Consider the following 15,751-nt stretch of genomic DNA (forward strand, 5'->3'; position numbering starts at 1 on the left):
AAGGTAGAGGTACATTTGCATTTTGTTGAATAGAGCATTCAAAAGTGGGAGTGAAATCTTGCACCTAGCTAGGAGACACCCATCAATGTTTATATTACTAATAAAATTGGTACTATGAAAGGAGTTTTATTGTTCGAAGAGGTAGAGTTCAAAGGTCTGGTGATACAATGAGAATATGCATTCAAAGGGAAGGCTAGGTATAACCTGAGGGGAGTTTGTGTGTGCAGGTCAGAGGCATGTAAGATCTAAGCTTGTAAGCCTACAACTGTCTGCAAACAAACCAAATTGAAAGGAACCTCATTTTGAATTCGTAAGGTGAAAAATGCTTTGCCTGGTGTCTGGTTAAGTCTATTGGTTATTGTTGCCTTAGATTAATTTGGGAATTTGTTAAAAAATTATAATAGTAGTAATTTGTGGCCATATGTGTTTAATTTGTTGTAAATTAATAAAAGTTTCATTTAGTTTAATATAGAAACCTCGAGAACTGGTGGTCTTATTCCTGAATTCAGAGTTGCATCTCAAACATACCAACTGAAAATATAGGTTATGACAGCTGTTTAAAATTTCTCTCTGGGATTTTAAATAACTCAGTCTTTATCAACTGCTGTGTCATAACAGTGTTGAGTTGTAAACAGTTGTACTATAAAGTGTCCATTTATTTCCAAGTTAAAAGAAAGTTGGAGTCAAAAATTGATAATCAGCATTTCTATCTGGAGTCAAGGCTAATGTGTTTCATGTTACTAAAAGGAAATAGTGCAGAGGAAGCCAGTTTTAAGGTCGGGTTACAGACTTCCCTACAAATCAATGAATATCACAGACAGAGCAGTTTTGTGTAGTCAGCAGAGAGGAAAGGCTGCTTTGTTTTGCAAACTACCACAGCCGGCTGTGAAAGGGAGATGTTTTCTAGTCCAAGAGATGCATCCTGCAGCTATCTAAGGATTCTGGGAGATTTGTCTTGTTATGGCCAGAGGGGAAGAATCATCAGGATAAGCTTTACTGCTGGTGGTGCATTTAGGAAACTCTCCTAAAACTGGGAAAATGCAAACCCATTAGAAGCTGGGAGCAACTGTGGACTGTTTGCTATAAGTATAAAGATTGTAATTCCGTGGAGAATGCGATGTGTGATAAGTATAAAAGTGGGACATTCGTTTGTGGTTTAAAGTATGAATTGCCTTCAAAAATAGTGTTTAGTTAACAGTGTTTTCAGTCATCTGTTACAGTAAATGTCTTAAAACGCGAAATTTTTGTCATTCTTTCAGCTATTAACTGGACGTTCAATTTTTTTTGAAAGAATTATTGGTCTCTGCAGAGATCGTAACAGTGTGCTAATCAACTACTAGAATCTTGAATGAAATCCTGCTGATTCAGCATCTGAAATAAGTTGTCTGGGCAATACAAACATCATTGCTAGGTCTTGCAGTATCCGTAGGGAGAGAAACAAAGTTAACATTTCAAGTCTGTAACCTTTCATAAGAACCCATCCAAATGAAACATTGGCTCTGTTTCTTTCTCCACAGATGCTGTCAGACTTAGAGTATTTCCAGCATTTACTGCCTATATTTCAAATTTCCAGTAACCGCAGTATTTTCCTTTTTAGGTGCTTATAAGTCAGTTAACAAAAAAATGGTTATTTACTTTTAGAAATAATAATTATCCCACATAAATTAGAAAAACTGCAAATGATATACCCCCTGCCTGTAAAACCCTCATAGAAACTTCTACAGTGCACTCCTTAACGACTATGTCGCTCTTTTTTGGGGTGGTTTATCAATAAAAACTGATTGTTCCTTTATTTGAGTACATTATTTTCTGACTAAAAATTACACTTGAAGATGCAGTCACTTCACATACATAATGCTCATAGATGTTGAAGAGCCTTTATAATGGTTACTAGGTTAATAAAATGGATACATTATATACAGAGATAAAAACAAAAAGCTACCTCAGTCTATTCACCACTTAAATCCTCATCCAAACCTTTGTCACCTCAAAAGTTTCAATGCTCCCCTAGTGGGTTTCACATCCTGCACCCTTTGTACATTTCAGTTTATCCAAAAACTCAGTTCCTCATAACCTCTCCAACTCCAGAACCTGGTCAAAAAGAAAGTCTAGCATTTATATAGCATCTTTGATGACAACAGGATGTCCGAAAGTGCTTCACCGTCAATGAAGTCATTCCTGTGTAGGAATCACAGCAGTCAATTTGCACACAGTAAGTTCCCACAAACAGTAAATGTGATAATGACCTGTTTATGTAATGTTGGCCAGATCACCAGGAATAACGCTCTGCCCTTCTTTGAAATCATGTTATGGATCTTTTATGTCCACCTGAGGGGGCAGATGGGTCAATATTTTAATGTCTCATCTGAATGATGGTCACTCATGGATTCCTGGTCTCCCAATTTAAATTTCTTATCTTCTTGTTTCTCAAACATTCTTTCCGCTGATTTTGACTTTTTATGCGTTCCCCTTCTCCTGGTTTTTGTGTCAACAATAACAACAAAAAATTTAAAATCCAGGCTTAAAAATGGGCAACAATAGTGACTTAAAGTCTCCACTTTGAACTAAGGATTCGTTAAATGTATTAGAAGTACAAAAAGCAAAAAAGAATTAGAGCAAGAAGTAAAATGCACTAGATCTTATTCTGTTATGCAGATGTTGTTAAATGTGCATGATATTCTCTGGTTTACAATGGGAATGCCCAAGCTTTTTGTCTTCTCAGACCACAAAGTTGCATACAGCAAGAGTCTTGAGGCTGTATTTCATATTTCAATCCATGATACTAAGGGGAGGTGGTGGCGTAGTGATATTGTCACTGCACTAGTAATCTGGGGACCAGGGTTCGAATCCCTTGGAATTGCCTCTGGAATTAAAAGGCCATAAAAACTAGGGAAGGAAATCTGCCGTCCTTACCTGGTCTGGCCTGCGTGTGACTCCAGACCCACAGGAAAGTGGTTGACTCTTAAATGCTCTCTGAAACGGCCTTGCGAACCACTCAGTTGTGTCAAACCGCTACAAAGCCTAAATGGTCTGTACCAAGCTAGCGAAGTCCTAAAGAACATAGCTGCAAGACTAGCTGACTAGCAGGTGGTGAGGGAACCTATAAGAGAGAAAACATGCCTGACCTCATCCTTACCAACCTGCCTGCCGCACTTGATGCATCTGTCCATCATGCAGTCCTTGTGGAGACGAAGTCCTGACTTCCCATTGAGGATACCCTCTATAGTGTTGTGTGGCCCACTATGACCGTGCTAAGTGGGATAGATTTCTAACAGATCTAGCAACTCAAGATTGGGCAACCATGAGGTGCTGTGGGCCATCAGCAGCAGAAGTGCACTCAACCACAATCTGTAACCTCATGGCCTGGCATATCCCTCACTCTACCATTACCAGCAAGCTTGGTTCAAAGAAGAATGCAGGAGGGCATGCCAGGAGCAGCACGAGGAACACCTAAAAATGAGGTGTCAACCTGGTGAAGCTACAACAGAGGGCTACTTGCAGGCATAAGCAGCAAGTGATAGACAGAGCTAAGCAATTCCAGTGGATCAGGTCTAGGCTCTGCAGTCCTGCCACATCCAGTCGTGAATTGTGGTGGACAATTAAACAACCCACTGGAGGTGGTTCCACAAACACCTCCATCCTCAATGATTGAGGAGCCCAGCACATCAGTGCAAAAAATAAGGCTGAAGCATTTGCAACAATGTCAGAAGTGCCAAGTGGATGATCCACCTTGGCCTCCTCTGGAAATCTCCAACAGCAGAGATGCCAGTCTTAAGCCAGTGCAATTCATTCCATGTGATATCAAGAAGTGGCTGAGGGCCATGGATACTGCAAAGGCTATGGGCCCTGATAATATTCCAGCAATGGTACAGAAAACTTGTGTCCCTGAACTTGCCACACCCCTAGCCAAGCTGTTCCAGTACAACTACAACACTGTCATCTACCCAGCAATGTGGAAAATTGCCCAGGTATGTCCTGTACACAACAAACAGGAAAAATCCAACACAGCCAATTACCACCCCAACAGTCCACTCTTGATCATCGATAAAGTGATGGAAGGGGTCATCAACGGTGCTATCAAGCAGCACTTGCTTAGCGGTAACCTGTTCACTGATGTTTAGTTTGGGTTCCACCAGGGCCACTCAGCTTCTGACCTCATTACAGCCTTGGTTCAAACATGGACAAAACAGCGGAACTCCAGAGGTGAGGAGAGAGTGACTGGACTTGACATCAAGGCAGCATTTGACTAAGTGTGGCATCAAGGAGCCCTGGCAAAACTGGGGTGGATGAAAATCAGAGGGAAAACTCTCCGCTGGTTTGAGTCACACCTAGCACAAAGGAAGATGGTTGTGGTTGTTGAAGGTCAGTCATCTCAGTTCCAGGACATCACTGCATAAGTTCCTCAGGGTAGTGACATCGTCTCAACCATCTTCAGCTGCTTCGTCAATGACCTTCCTTCCATCATTAAGTCAGAAGTGGGGATGTTCACCGATTACACAATTTTCAGCACCATTCGCAACTCCTCAGGTACTGAAGCAGTCCATGTCCAAATGCAGTAAGACCTGGGCAATATCCAGGCTTGAGCTGACAAGTGGCAAGTAACATCACGCCACAAGAGTGCCAGGCAATGACCATCTCCAACAAGAGAGAATCTAACCACTGCCTCTTGGCATTCAATGGTATCACCATCGTTGAATCCCCCCACTATCAACATCCTGGGGTTACCATTGACCAGAAACTAAACTGGACTAGCCATATAAATATTGTGGCTACAAGAGTAGGTCAGAGGCTTGGAATCCGGCGGTTAGTAACTCATCTCCTGACTCCCCAAAGCTTGTCCACCATATACAAGGCACAAGTCAGGAGTGTGATGGAATACTCTCCACTTGCCTGGACAACTGCAGCTCCCACAACATTCAAGAGCTTGACACCATCCAGGGCAAAGCAGCCCGCTTGAATGGCACCCCTTCAACAAACATTCACTCCCTCCACCACCAATGAACAGTGGCAGCAGTGTACACCATCTACAAGATGCACTGCAGGAACTCACCAAGCCTCCTTAGGCAGCACCTTCCAAACCCACGACCACTACCAAGTAGAAGGAAAAGGGTAGCGGACACATGGAAACATCACCACCTGGAAATCCCCCTCCAAGCCACTTACCATTCTGACTTGGAAATATATTGCCATTTCTTCACTATAGCTGGGTCAAAATCCTCAAACTCCCTCTCCAACAGCACTGTGGCTGTCCCTATACCACATGGGCTGCAGCAGTTCAAGAAGGCAGCTCACCACTACCTTTTCACGGGCAATTAAGGATGGGCATTAAATGCTGGCCTAGCCAATGATGCCCACATTAGGTGAATGAATAAACGAAAATATGAATTTGTATACATTTCAAGTTATTGATACAAACAGATCTTGGCATTTGAATTTAGAATTTAACATTTTATCTAAACCTTTGGGTTTACAAAATTCAAACAGGACAAATCAACAAGTTAAGACTTAGTTGACTGGACTTGAATGACTAGGCTACCGCAGCTTGGGTTATTTGTGGCTCAAGACAATTTTTGACATGCATATTGGTGAGTCCATATCATTTTCAATTACCACTGTCAACGAATGGCTGTTCCATCCAACAACTTATGCTCCAGATAGAAATCTTTAGTAACATTCCAATTAAATTTTTCTCTCAAAAAATCAAATACTAAAATGAGTCCCACCATGGCCTCTAACTTTTCTTCCATTTTATATGACTGAAGTTTTTTTCCTTGCCCCTTCCTTTGAATACCCGGCACAATAATGCATTGTTTCACTGTCAAAAATACTGATGTCCGCCTGACTGAAATAAGTGGGACCCAGCCTACTTGAAAAGTGGCTCGAGAGAAGGCACACACAGGAAAGGAACACATTGCTGAAATGAAAGCCGAAAAGGAAACACTCCAGCCAGTTTCATGTGATCCTATTCCTTAGCGGGAACGCACAGGAAGGGGAAACATTTCCTGTGAAACGTTTCTGAAGAATTTGGTAGATGAAATGTACTCTGTTTCTAATGCAGTATAATACTTTTGAGTGTTTTTTTTAAATATAAAGGCCAATAATTCAATACAATACGATCTAATTACAATGTTTCAAAATAACAGTGGCGAAAAATCTGTTCCATAACATTTGCCATGTCCCTACTATTGCTGGCAGTCTGCCAGAAATGTGCTAATAGTCGCTACCCAGCTATGCTATCAATGCACGACTGTATTTTTCGAACAATCCGAATGGATTCGGTTAAAAGATCACCGATTAGGATGCGTCTGCTGAAATCAAAAAGCCTGGAGTTTCTACAGATATTCAATGCCCCGAATGGTCGACAAAAAAAAACATTGATGCAGACCCTCGGAATTCCGTGGTATAACCCAAAGCTTCCTTTGTTCGGGGGGCAACAACAACAAAAAAAAAACAAGAAAAAAGCCAATGCAATGGCAATTTACCGGGTTTCTGTTTCTGCATTTCGGATCTCTCCTGATATGATTATCGGGAAACTATGCAAATTTAACCACACACACACAAAAAAAAATCTTGATTTAAAAACCCGTTAAATTGAGGGAGGAGAGGAGGAAAATACAAAAGAAAATCAAAGCTCGGCATAGCTTTTGGACTAAATTCAAGCAGACCGATTGCACACAGCTTACAAAAAGGAACGAATAATAAATAAATTTAGAGAGGGGGGGGGGAAGGGGCGGGGGCGAAGGGTAGGTGGAGAACAGTCCTGTTAAGCAAAATAAAGTAACGGTTCGCCATCTGAACCCTTCAAACGCCTTTTCCCTTCCTGACATCCCTTCGTCTCAATGGAAAAAAAACGGTAGGAAAGTCGAGGATCCAAAAAAACATAATTTGAAAGAGAAGCAAATTAAAAAGTCAACGGAGCGCGGACCTGTCATCGGTGATTGCGGGGACGGCCGCGTCCATATCGGATACCCCTCGGCCCGCCGGCTGACCGGCTGGCTGGCTCCCCCCGCCGCCCCCACCGAGGCCGGCGGCATTTCATACACAGTCCTCGGAACAGCTCTTTGATTTTTTTTTAAAAAATATTATAACCTGCTTCAAAGGGTGCGCTCAGCCACAGCCATTAATTGTCCCTGTGGATGTATGAGGTGGACTCACCTTAGCAGTGCAGCCGCCCTTGCCCAGGCTCTGACAAACATCAGCAACCCTCCCGTTGCTCGGCTATAACGTTATTCCACATAGCCGCCGCGCTGATGGGGATGGGGATGGGGGCGGGGTGGGGTAAAGACTGGGAGATCGATTGACGCATGCGCGAGGCGTGAGGGAGGGGGCGGGGCAACCACTGGAGAAAAGCAGAGCCCTCAACGGGCGGGGGATTTGAACCGTTCTCTTGATTGACAGGACATCCGACCAATCCTGAATGTTTATGTGACGTCAAGGCACCAACGGCGCTGGTCGGCACCGGTGGGAAGAGCACGCGACGTCGGCGCGAGAACAGATGGGAGGGCGGGAGGAAATGGTGCCGGGCGTCCCACCCCTTCGAAAGCATATCTGGGAATTGTAGTTCTGCCGGGCAGCGTCCGCTATTTTATTAAATGTGCGTACCCTCCCACGCTGAACTACAATTCCCAGCATCCACTGCGGCGATGCGTCCGTCGGCTGAACCTGGATGTCTCTATGGTGAAAGGAAGCCGAAAGTTTAATTTGAAATCGGTGCCGATTGGTCTAGGGGCGGCGTCCTGTCAGCGGCGCTGGAGTTTAACCAAAGCCGTATAGAGCGTTTTAAATTATCGACCCGTTTTACTGTAAACATTTTTCTTTTGATTGAAAGGTATTTTTAACGTTTCGTTGTTAATTCGACCACATGAAGACCTCCTGTGAGTCCGACGTCGAGGAGGATTTGGACACGTATTTGAAAGGTTTGAGAGGTGAGCGACTTGATGGGGGAAGGCTCGTTTGTAAGTGAAGACAGCTGACGGTTAAAAGGCTCTGATAAGCAAGGCCGAGGTCGGTCTCCAGGGAGCAGTGAGCATCTTTATGCGCTGATAAGTTGCATGTTGAATTAAACAAATCTTGTGTATTCGCATTGCATCAAAGTGTTGACCATGCAGAGATCAAAGTTTGCCCGGTGAATTTTCTGGAGTTCCTACCGGCTCAGCTGGTAAACCTACTGGAATGTGAATTTTAATGAAATTACTGTGCTGTGATTAAATCACTTTGTTTATAAGAAATAAACTTTTACCACTTTTCTATTTGTTTACAAATATGTATCAGGACGAAACCCAACAATGGTTTGTCAACAAAAAACTACTGCGGATGCTGGAAATCCAAAACAAAAACAGAATTACCTGGAAAAACTCAGCAGGTCTGGCAGCATCGGCGGAGAAGAAAAGAGTTGACGTTTCGAGTCCTCATGACCCTTCAACAGAACTGAGTAATATTAGGAGAGGGGTGAAATATAAGCTGATTTAAGGGGAGGTGGGGGGTGAGAAGTTGGGGGGTGTGGTGGTTGTAGGGACAAGCAAGCAGTGATAGGAGCAGATAATCAAAAGTTGTCACAGACAAAGGAACAAAGAGGTGTTGAAGGTGGTGATATTATCTAAGAGAATGTGCTAATTAAGAATGGATGGCAGGACACTCAAGGTACAGCTCTAGTGGGGGTGGGGTGGAAAGACTGACAGGGCATTACAGGTATAAATTTAAAAATAATGGAAATAGGTGGGAAAAGAAAAATTTATATAAATTATTGGAAAAAACAAAAGGGAGGGGGAAGAAATGGAAAGGGGGTGGGGATGGAGGAGGGAGTTCAAGATCTAAAGTTGTTGAATTCAACATTCAGTCCGGAAGGCTGTAAAGTGCTTAGTCGGAAGATGAGGTGCTGTTCCTCCAGTTTGCGTTGGGCTTCACTGGAACAATGCAGCAAGCCAAGGACAGACATGTGGGCAAGAGAGCAGGGTGGAGTGTTAAAATGGCAAGCGACAGGGAGGTTTGGGTCTGTCTTGCGGACAGACCGCAGGTGTTCTGCAAAGCGGTCACCCAGTTTACATTTGGTGTCTCCAATGTAGAGGAGACCGCATTGGGAGCAACGAATGCAGTAGACTAAGTTAGGGTAAATTCTCCACCCCCCCCCCCCCCCCCACCTTAAACCAGCTTATATTTCACCCCTCTCCTAATATTACTCAGTTCTGTTGAAGGGTCATGAGGACTCGAAACCTCAACTCTTTTCTTCTCCGCTGATGCTGCCAGACCTGCTGAGTTTTTCCAGGTAATTCTGTTTTTGTAATGGTTTGTCAACCACTTTCAGTACTCCTTATAGTTTCATCATCCAGAGTACGCAATGTAGATTGTGGCTTTGCAGGGAAAAAATGTCGAGTTGATTTCATTTGAGCTATTTTGGGTTATTTTACAATGATGGTAATGGAGTAAAGAAAAAAATAAAAATGCAATTCCAAAAATGTGCATTAACAAACAACTTGTATTTATATGACAGAATAGCTGCCCAACAAGCCACTGCATCAACCCAGGAGTGCCTTATCCATAATGCTCTCCCACTCTCATTTGGAGCTCTCCTTTTGATGTCACCATTCTCTGTGGCCTCCCTGTGTTCCTCACCTCCAACTTCTCCCCATTGCTTTCCAATCCCAAAACTTTCTATATCTGTTCCTGGGAAAAACTATATTCCAAGTTGTTTACGACTGCACTTTGTAAATCCTCACTGTCATCATAGTGCTGCTGTAGTCACCGACTTGCTTAACCTGTATCTCACGTCTGACTTTTCACCTAGTCTTCTGTACCTATCTAGCACCTCTCTCCCTTTGTCCCACCATTCACATTCGAACAGTAGCCAGATTGTGCTAGGAGTGGGACTGAGAGGAAATGGATCTGATCCATGCTGATATTTGTCAGCTAACTGACAGTGCCCCCAAGATGGATTATTGGTATGCAATGCTAATGGTTGGCACCACTTATTAGTGCTAGTCCAACATTCAGCACTGGATGAGCAGGAACTTCCTCCAATTAACTATTGGGAAGACTTCAGGCGGTGGCAGGTCAGAAGATTGGGCAGAATATAAAGAACAGCAAAGAATGACAAAATGATTAATAAGGAGGGAAAAATTAGAATACGAGAGAAAGCTAGCTAGTAATATAAACACGGATAGCAAGAGTTTCTCTAGATATTTAAATTAGCAAAAAGTTAACAAAGTGAGCATTGGTCCTATAGAAAATGCGTTTGGGAAATTGATAGTGGAATGTAGGAGGATTTGGGTGTCCTAGTGCATGAAACACTAAAGGGCTGGTGTGCAGGTACAGCAAGTCATTAGAAAAGCTAATAGAATGTTATCCTTCATTGTGAGGAGAATTGATTACGAAAGTAGGGAGGTTATGCTTCAGTTGTACGGGGCACTGGTGAGACCACATCTGAAGTATTGTATACAGTACTGGTCTCCTTATTTAAGGAAAGATGTAAATGCGTTAGAAGCAGTTCGGAGAAGGTTTACTAGACTAATACCAGGAATGGGCAGGATGTCTTATGAGGAAAGGTTGGAGATAGGCTTGCACCCATTGGAATTTAGAAGAGTAAGAGGCGACTTGATTGAAACCTTTTAAGATTCTGAGGGGTCTTGACAGAGTGGATGTGGAGACGATGTTTCCTCTTTTGGGAGAATCTAGAATTAGGGGTCACCGTTTAAAAATAAGGGATCACTCATTTAAGACAGAGATGAGAAATTTTTTCTCTCCGAGGGTAGTGAGCCTTTGGAACTCTCTTCCTCAAAAGAAGATGGAAGCAGAGTCTTTGAATATTTTTAAGGCAGAGCTAGATAGAACCTTTCACCCCCTTGTTAATCAAGAATATCGGGAGTAGGCAGGAATGTGCGGTTGAGGTTAGAATCAGATCAGCCGTGATCTTATTGAATGGCAAAGCAGGCTCGAGTCGCCTACTCCTCCTAATTCGTATTTTCGTATGTAATACTTTGAAACGATCCATTCCAGAGAGAAAGAAACACTCTACAAAAAGGATGCACCATCCGTGACTAACTAAGGAAGTCAAAGATAGTACCAAATTAAAGAAAAAGCGTTTTATTCCACAAAGATGAATGGTAGGTCAGAAGATTGGACAGAATTTAAAGAACAACAAGGAATGACTAAAAGATTATGAAGGCGGGAGAAATTAGAGTACTAGAGAAAGCTAGCTAGAAATATAAAAACAGACAGTAAGATTTTGTACAGGTATTTGAAAAGAAAAAGAGTAATTAAAGTGAGCATTTGGTCCTCTAGAGATTGAGCCTGGAGAATTAATATTGGGAAATAAGAAAATGGTGGATGAATTGAACAGGTATTTTGGGTTTGTCTTCACTGTAGAGAATATACATAACATCCCAGAAATAAGTGTGAATCATGAAGTGAAAGGGAGGGAGGAACTAAAAACAATTACAGTCACCAGGGAAAGGGTACTAAGAAAATTATTGGAACTAAAAGTTGATAAATCCCCAGGCCCTGATGGACTTCATCCTGAAGTCTTTTTAAAAAAAAGTGGATTGCATAGATGCATTTGTTTTAGTTTTCCAGAGTTCCATCGATCGTGGCAAGGTCGCATCAGATTAGAAAATAGCAAATGTGACTCCTCTAATCAAGAAAGAAGGGAAATGGAAAGGAGGAAACTACAGGCCATTTAGCTTAACATCTGTCATAGGAAAATTGCTGGAATCTATATTATTAAAGAGGTTTCAGTAGGTCACTTAGGAAATCTCAAAGCAATTGAGCAGAGTCAGCATGGCTTTGTGAAAGGGAAATCATTTTTGACTAATGTTTTTGCATTTCTTTGAGGAAGTAACAAGCAACGTGAATAAAGGGAAACCTGTTGATGTGCTGTACTTAGATTTCCAGAAGGCATTTGATAAGCTGCCACATCGAAGGTTACTACACAAAATAAGAGCTCATGGTATAGGGAGGTAACATATTAGCATGGATAGAGAATTGGTTAACTAATAGGAAGCAGAGAATAGGCATAAAAGGTCATTTTTGGGTTGGCAAGATGTGGAGCGCCACAGGGATCAGTGCTAGGGCCTCAACTATTTAGAATTTATATCAATAACTTGGATGAAGGGACCGAAGGTATGGTTGCTAAATTTGCTTATGACACAAAGATAGGTAGGAAAGTAAGTTGTGAAGAGGGCATAGATAGGGACATAGATAGGTTAAGTGAGTGGGCAAAAATTTGGCAGATTAAGTATAATGTGGAAAAATGTGAACTTGTCCACTTTGGCAGGAGGAATGGAAAGCAGCATGTTATTTAAACGGAGAGAACCTGCAGAACTCTGAGGTATAAAGGGATCTGGGTGTCCTGGTACATGAATCACAAAAAGTTAGCATGCAGGCGCAGCAAGTGAATAGGAAGGCAAAGGAAATGTTGTTGTATATTGCAAGGGGAATGGAATATAGAAGTTGGGATGTTTTGCTACAGTTGTACAGGGCGTTGGTGAGACCACATCTAGAGTGCTGTGCACAGTTATGGTTGTCTTATTTAAGAAAAGATATAAATGCATTCCAAGCAGTTCAGAGAAGTTTCACTCAGCTGATACCTGAGATGAAGGACTTGTCTGCTGAGGAGAGGTTGGACAGGTTGGGCCTGTATCCATTGGAGTTTAGAAGAATGAGAGGTGATCTTACTGAAACATGTAAGATCCTGAGGGGACTTAGGGTGGATACTGAAAAGATGTTTCCTCTTGTGGGAGAGTCTAGAATTAGCGGACACAGTTTAAAAATAAGGAGTTTCCCATTTAAGATGGAGATGAGGAGAAATTTTTTTCTCTCAAGGGGATCATGATTCTTTGGAACTCTTATTCCCTGGGGAGCGGTGGAGGCAAGGTCATTGAATATTCTTAAGGCAGAGATAAATTCTTGACTAACAAGGGAGTCAAAGGATATCCGGAGTAGGTGGGGATGTGGAGTTGAGGTCACAATCAGATCAGTCATGATCTTATTGAATAGTGGAGCAGGCTTGAGGGACCAAATGGCCTATTCCTGCTACTAATTCATATGTGCATATGTGCTATTGAAATACAAGTTGTTCTTGTCAGAATAAAGACAGAATCCGACTGTCTTATCATTAATAGTCATTACTTTTCTCAAAGGGTTGTGAGCCTATGGAATTCACTACCTCAGAGTGCAGTGGATGCCGGGACACTGAATAAATTTGAGGAGATAGACAGATTTTGTAATGGTTTGAAAGGTTATGGAGAGAGGGAGGGAAATTGGAGTTGAGGCCAAAATGAGATCAGCCATGATCATATTGAATGGCGGGGCAGGCTTGAGGGGCTGAATTGCCTACTCCTGCTCCGAGTTCTTATGTTCTTATCACACTTAAATGCAAGTTGTTGTTGACTACTATTATATAAACTCATCTTTTTTTTCAACATTTGAATTTACACGCTCACCATGGTATGATGAAGAATAGTGACAGAAGAGCAAAGTCCTTTCATAATTTGCAAACGCGTTTTCTTTATTTGTAAATGGAAGTGATCATAAAGATATTTTGCAGATCATGTCTATTTGTCCGTTCTGTCTTTCTTAAATTACCATTTTGCTACCATTGCTTGCAGAAAGAGCTAACAAAAGTATCCAGAAGCTGAAATGTACTCTAGAAGAAAAACACCAGACAGAATACTCTGAACCATCTCCAGTGGATGACACTGTCCAGCCAAAATCAATAAGTCCCCCAGGGAGGAGAGAAAGTCATGGTGAAGTGGCATGGCAAGAGCTACAACACAGTCATGCAGGTGACCACTGATTAATGTTTATTAACTCTGTTGTTAAAGGTGGGATGAAGTAATGTTTTCAACCATGTTTGTTAGTCTGTTTGCCTGTAAAAATATACCACAAAAACTAATAGATGGATTTCAGTGAAACTTGATATATAGATAGGGTATTGGCCAAGGAAGAACTGATTGGTTTATGGCAAGATATGGATCTGGATCCTGGAATGTTTTTTAAAGGATTCATTAACATTGAGAGGGAGGGTGAATTGACTCTTTTTTTTTGAATATTGTGGGTTTTTAAATTTAGAATGGTATTGTTTGTTTTGCAATATTGAGAATTGTTTGAGGCTATGATGGAATTTGTCACAGCTGTCAAAATTGAGTAGAGTTTTTAGAGCAGGTTGTTGGATGTGGGTTTGCCTGAAGTCTCCTCAGTGAGACGGAAACTCTTAATAAAAAGAGTTTTTTCAGTTTTAAGTTATAAAGCATCAAATAGACAGGAAAAAACCTCAAGTAAGAGCTGTGTAATTGTAATAACATTGAGCAAACACATTGTGTTGGAGGTATGCACTCTATTGAGTGCCCTCTTCACTTGTCACAGAGTTTGTTTCTCTTGTCTGAACTCAAGTTTTAGCTTTGAGCTTGAAGCTTTGTTCTTTTGTGGAATTATTGTCTACCTCTTTATAATTTGTTTTTGTGGACTGAGATATGTCTTTGGGGTGGATTGTAGTTACTGCCTGTAACAGTGCCTAGCAGCAACAGTTATGCTTCCATGTGTGCAAGTTTTACAAGGGTCTGTTGCTGGGACAGTTAAACTGATATTTTTGTTACTGTTTTTAAAAAGTTTTACTTTCCTTTTTATTTTTATGGTTCAAGGGATGTGAGCTTCACTGACAAGGCCAGCATTTGTTGCTCATCCCTAATTGCCTTTTAGAAGGCAGCGGTGAGTCACCTTCTTGAACTGCTGTAGTCCGTGTGGAAGTATGTTGTTAGGAAGGGAATTCCAGATTTTTGACCCAGTGACAACGAAACATCAATATAATTTCAAGTCATGGTTTGTGGCTTGATGGGGAACTTGCAGATGGTAGTGTTACCATGCATCTACTGTTCTTGTCCTTCCAGGTGGTAGAGGTTGTGGGTTTGGAAGGTGCTATTTTAGGAGACTTGGCAAGTTGCTGCAGTGCATCTTGTAGACAGTACACAATGCAGCCATCGTGTGCTGGTGCTGAAGGGAGTGAATGGTTAAGGTGGTGGATGGGGTGCTGATCAAGCAGGCTGCTTTACCCTGGATGATGTCAAGCTTCATGAGTATCATTGAAACTGCACTCATTCGGGCAAGTTTAGAGTGTTCCATCACACTTCTGACTTGTGCCTTGTAGATGATGCTCAGGCTGAGGGGAGTCAAGAGGTGAGTAACTCTCTGCAGAATTCCCAGCCTCCGACCTGCTGCTTTAGTCACGGTATTTACATGGCTGGTCGAGTTAAATTTATGGTAAATAGCAGCCCCAGGACGTTGCCTTTTAGTGTACTTTGAAGTTCATGTATGTCATACAATCACAGAATGGTTACAGCACAGAAGTAGACCATTCAGCCTGTGGTGTCTGTGCAGGCTCTCTGCAAGAGCAACTGAGCTAGTCCCACTCCCCTGCCTTTTCCCCTTCGACCTTCATGTGCTTTTCCAAAACTCTTTCGAAAGCCACAATTGAATCTGCCTCCTCCGCATACTCGGGGGCAGTGCATTTCAGATCCTAACCACTCCATAGAAACCATAGAACCATAGAAAAGTAACAACACTGAAGGAGGCCATTCGGCCCATCTTGTCCATGCCAGCCCGAGGACACCCAGGTGCCCTTTCTAATTCCACCTTCCTGCACCCAGCCCATAGCCCTGCTTGCTGCACAAAAAGTTATTCGTCATGTTGCCATTAGGTTCTTTTCATAATAACTTAAAGCAGTGTCTTCTGGTGCTTGACCCTTCTTCCAATGGGAACAGTTTCT

At 42.2% G+C, this 15,751-nt stretch overlaps 1 protein-coding gene across 1 annotated transcript in view; it reads left to right on the top strand.

Moving 5' to 3' along the window:
• The first annotated feature begins 7,664 nt into the window (after positions 1 to 7,664).
• sdccag8 (SHH signaling and ciliogenesis regulator sdccag8) overlaps positions 7,665 to 15,751 on the top strand; it is a 416,860-nt gene continuing 408,773 nt past the window's right edge. The window contains exons 1-2 of the mRNA XM_078557369.1: positions 7,665 to 7,925; positions 13,599 to 13,775. Coding sequence (XP_078413495.1) covers positions 7,862 to 7,925; positions 13,599 to 13,775 — 241 coding nt within the window. The 5' untranslated portion in view covers positions 7,665 to 7,861. The remainder of the gene's footprint in view (positions 7,926 to 13,598; positions 13,776 to 15,751) is intronic.

The sequence above is a fragment of the Cetorhinus maximus genome, chromosome 14, assembly GCF_964194155.1.
Source record: "Cetorhinus maximus chromosome 14, sCetMax3.hap1.1, whole genome shotgun sequence".
NCBI classification, from domain to species: domain Eukaryota; kingdom Metazoa; phylum Chordata; class Chondrichthyes; order Lamniformes; family Cetorhinidae; genus Cetorhinus; species Cetorhinus maximus.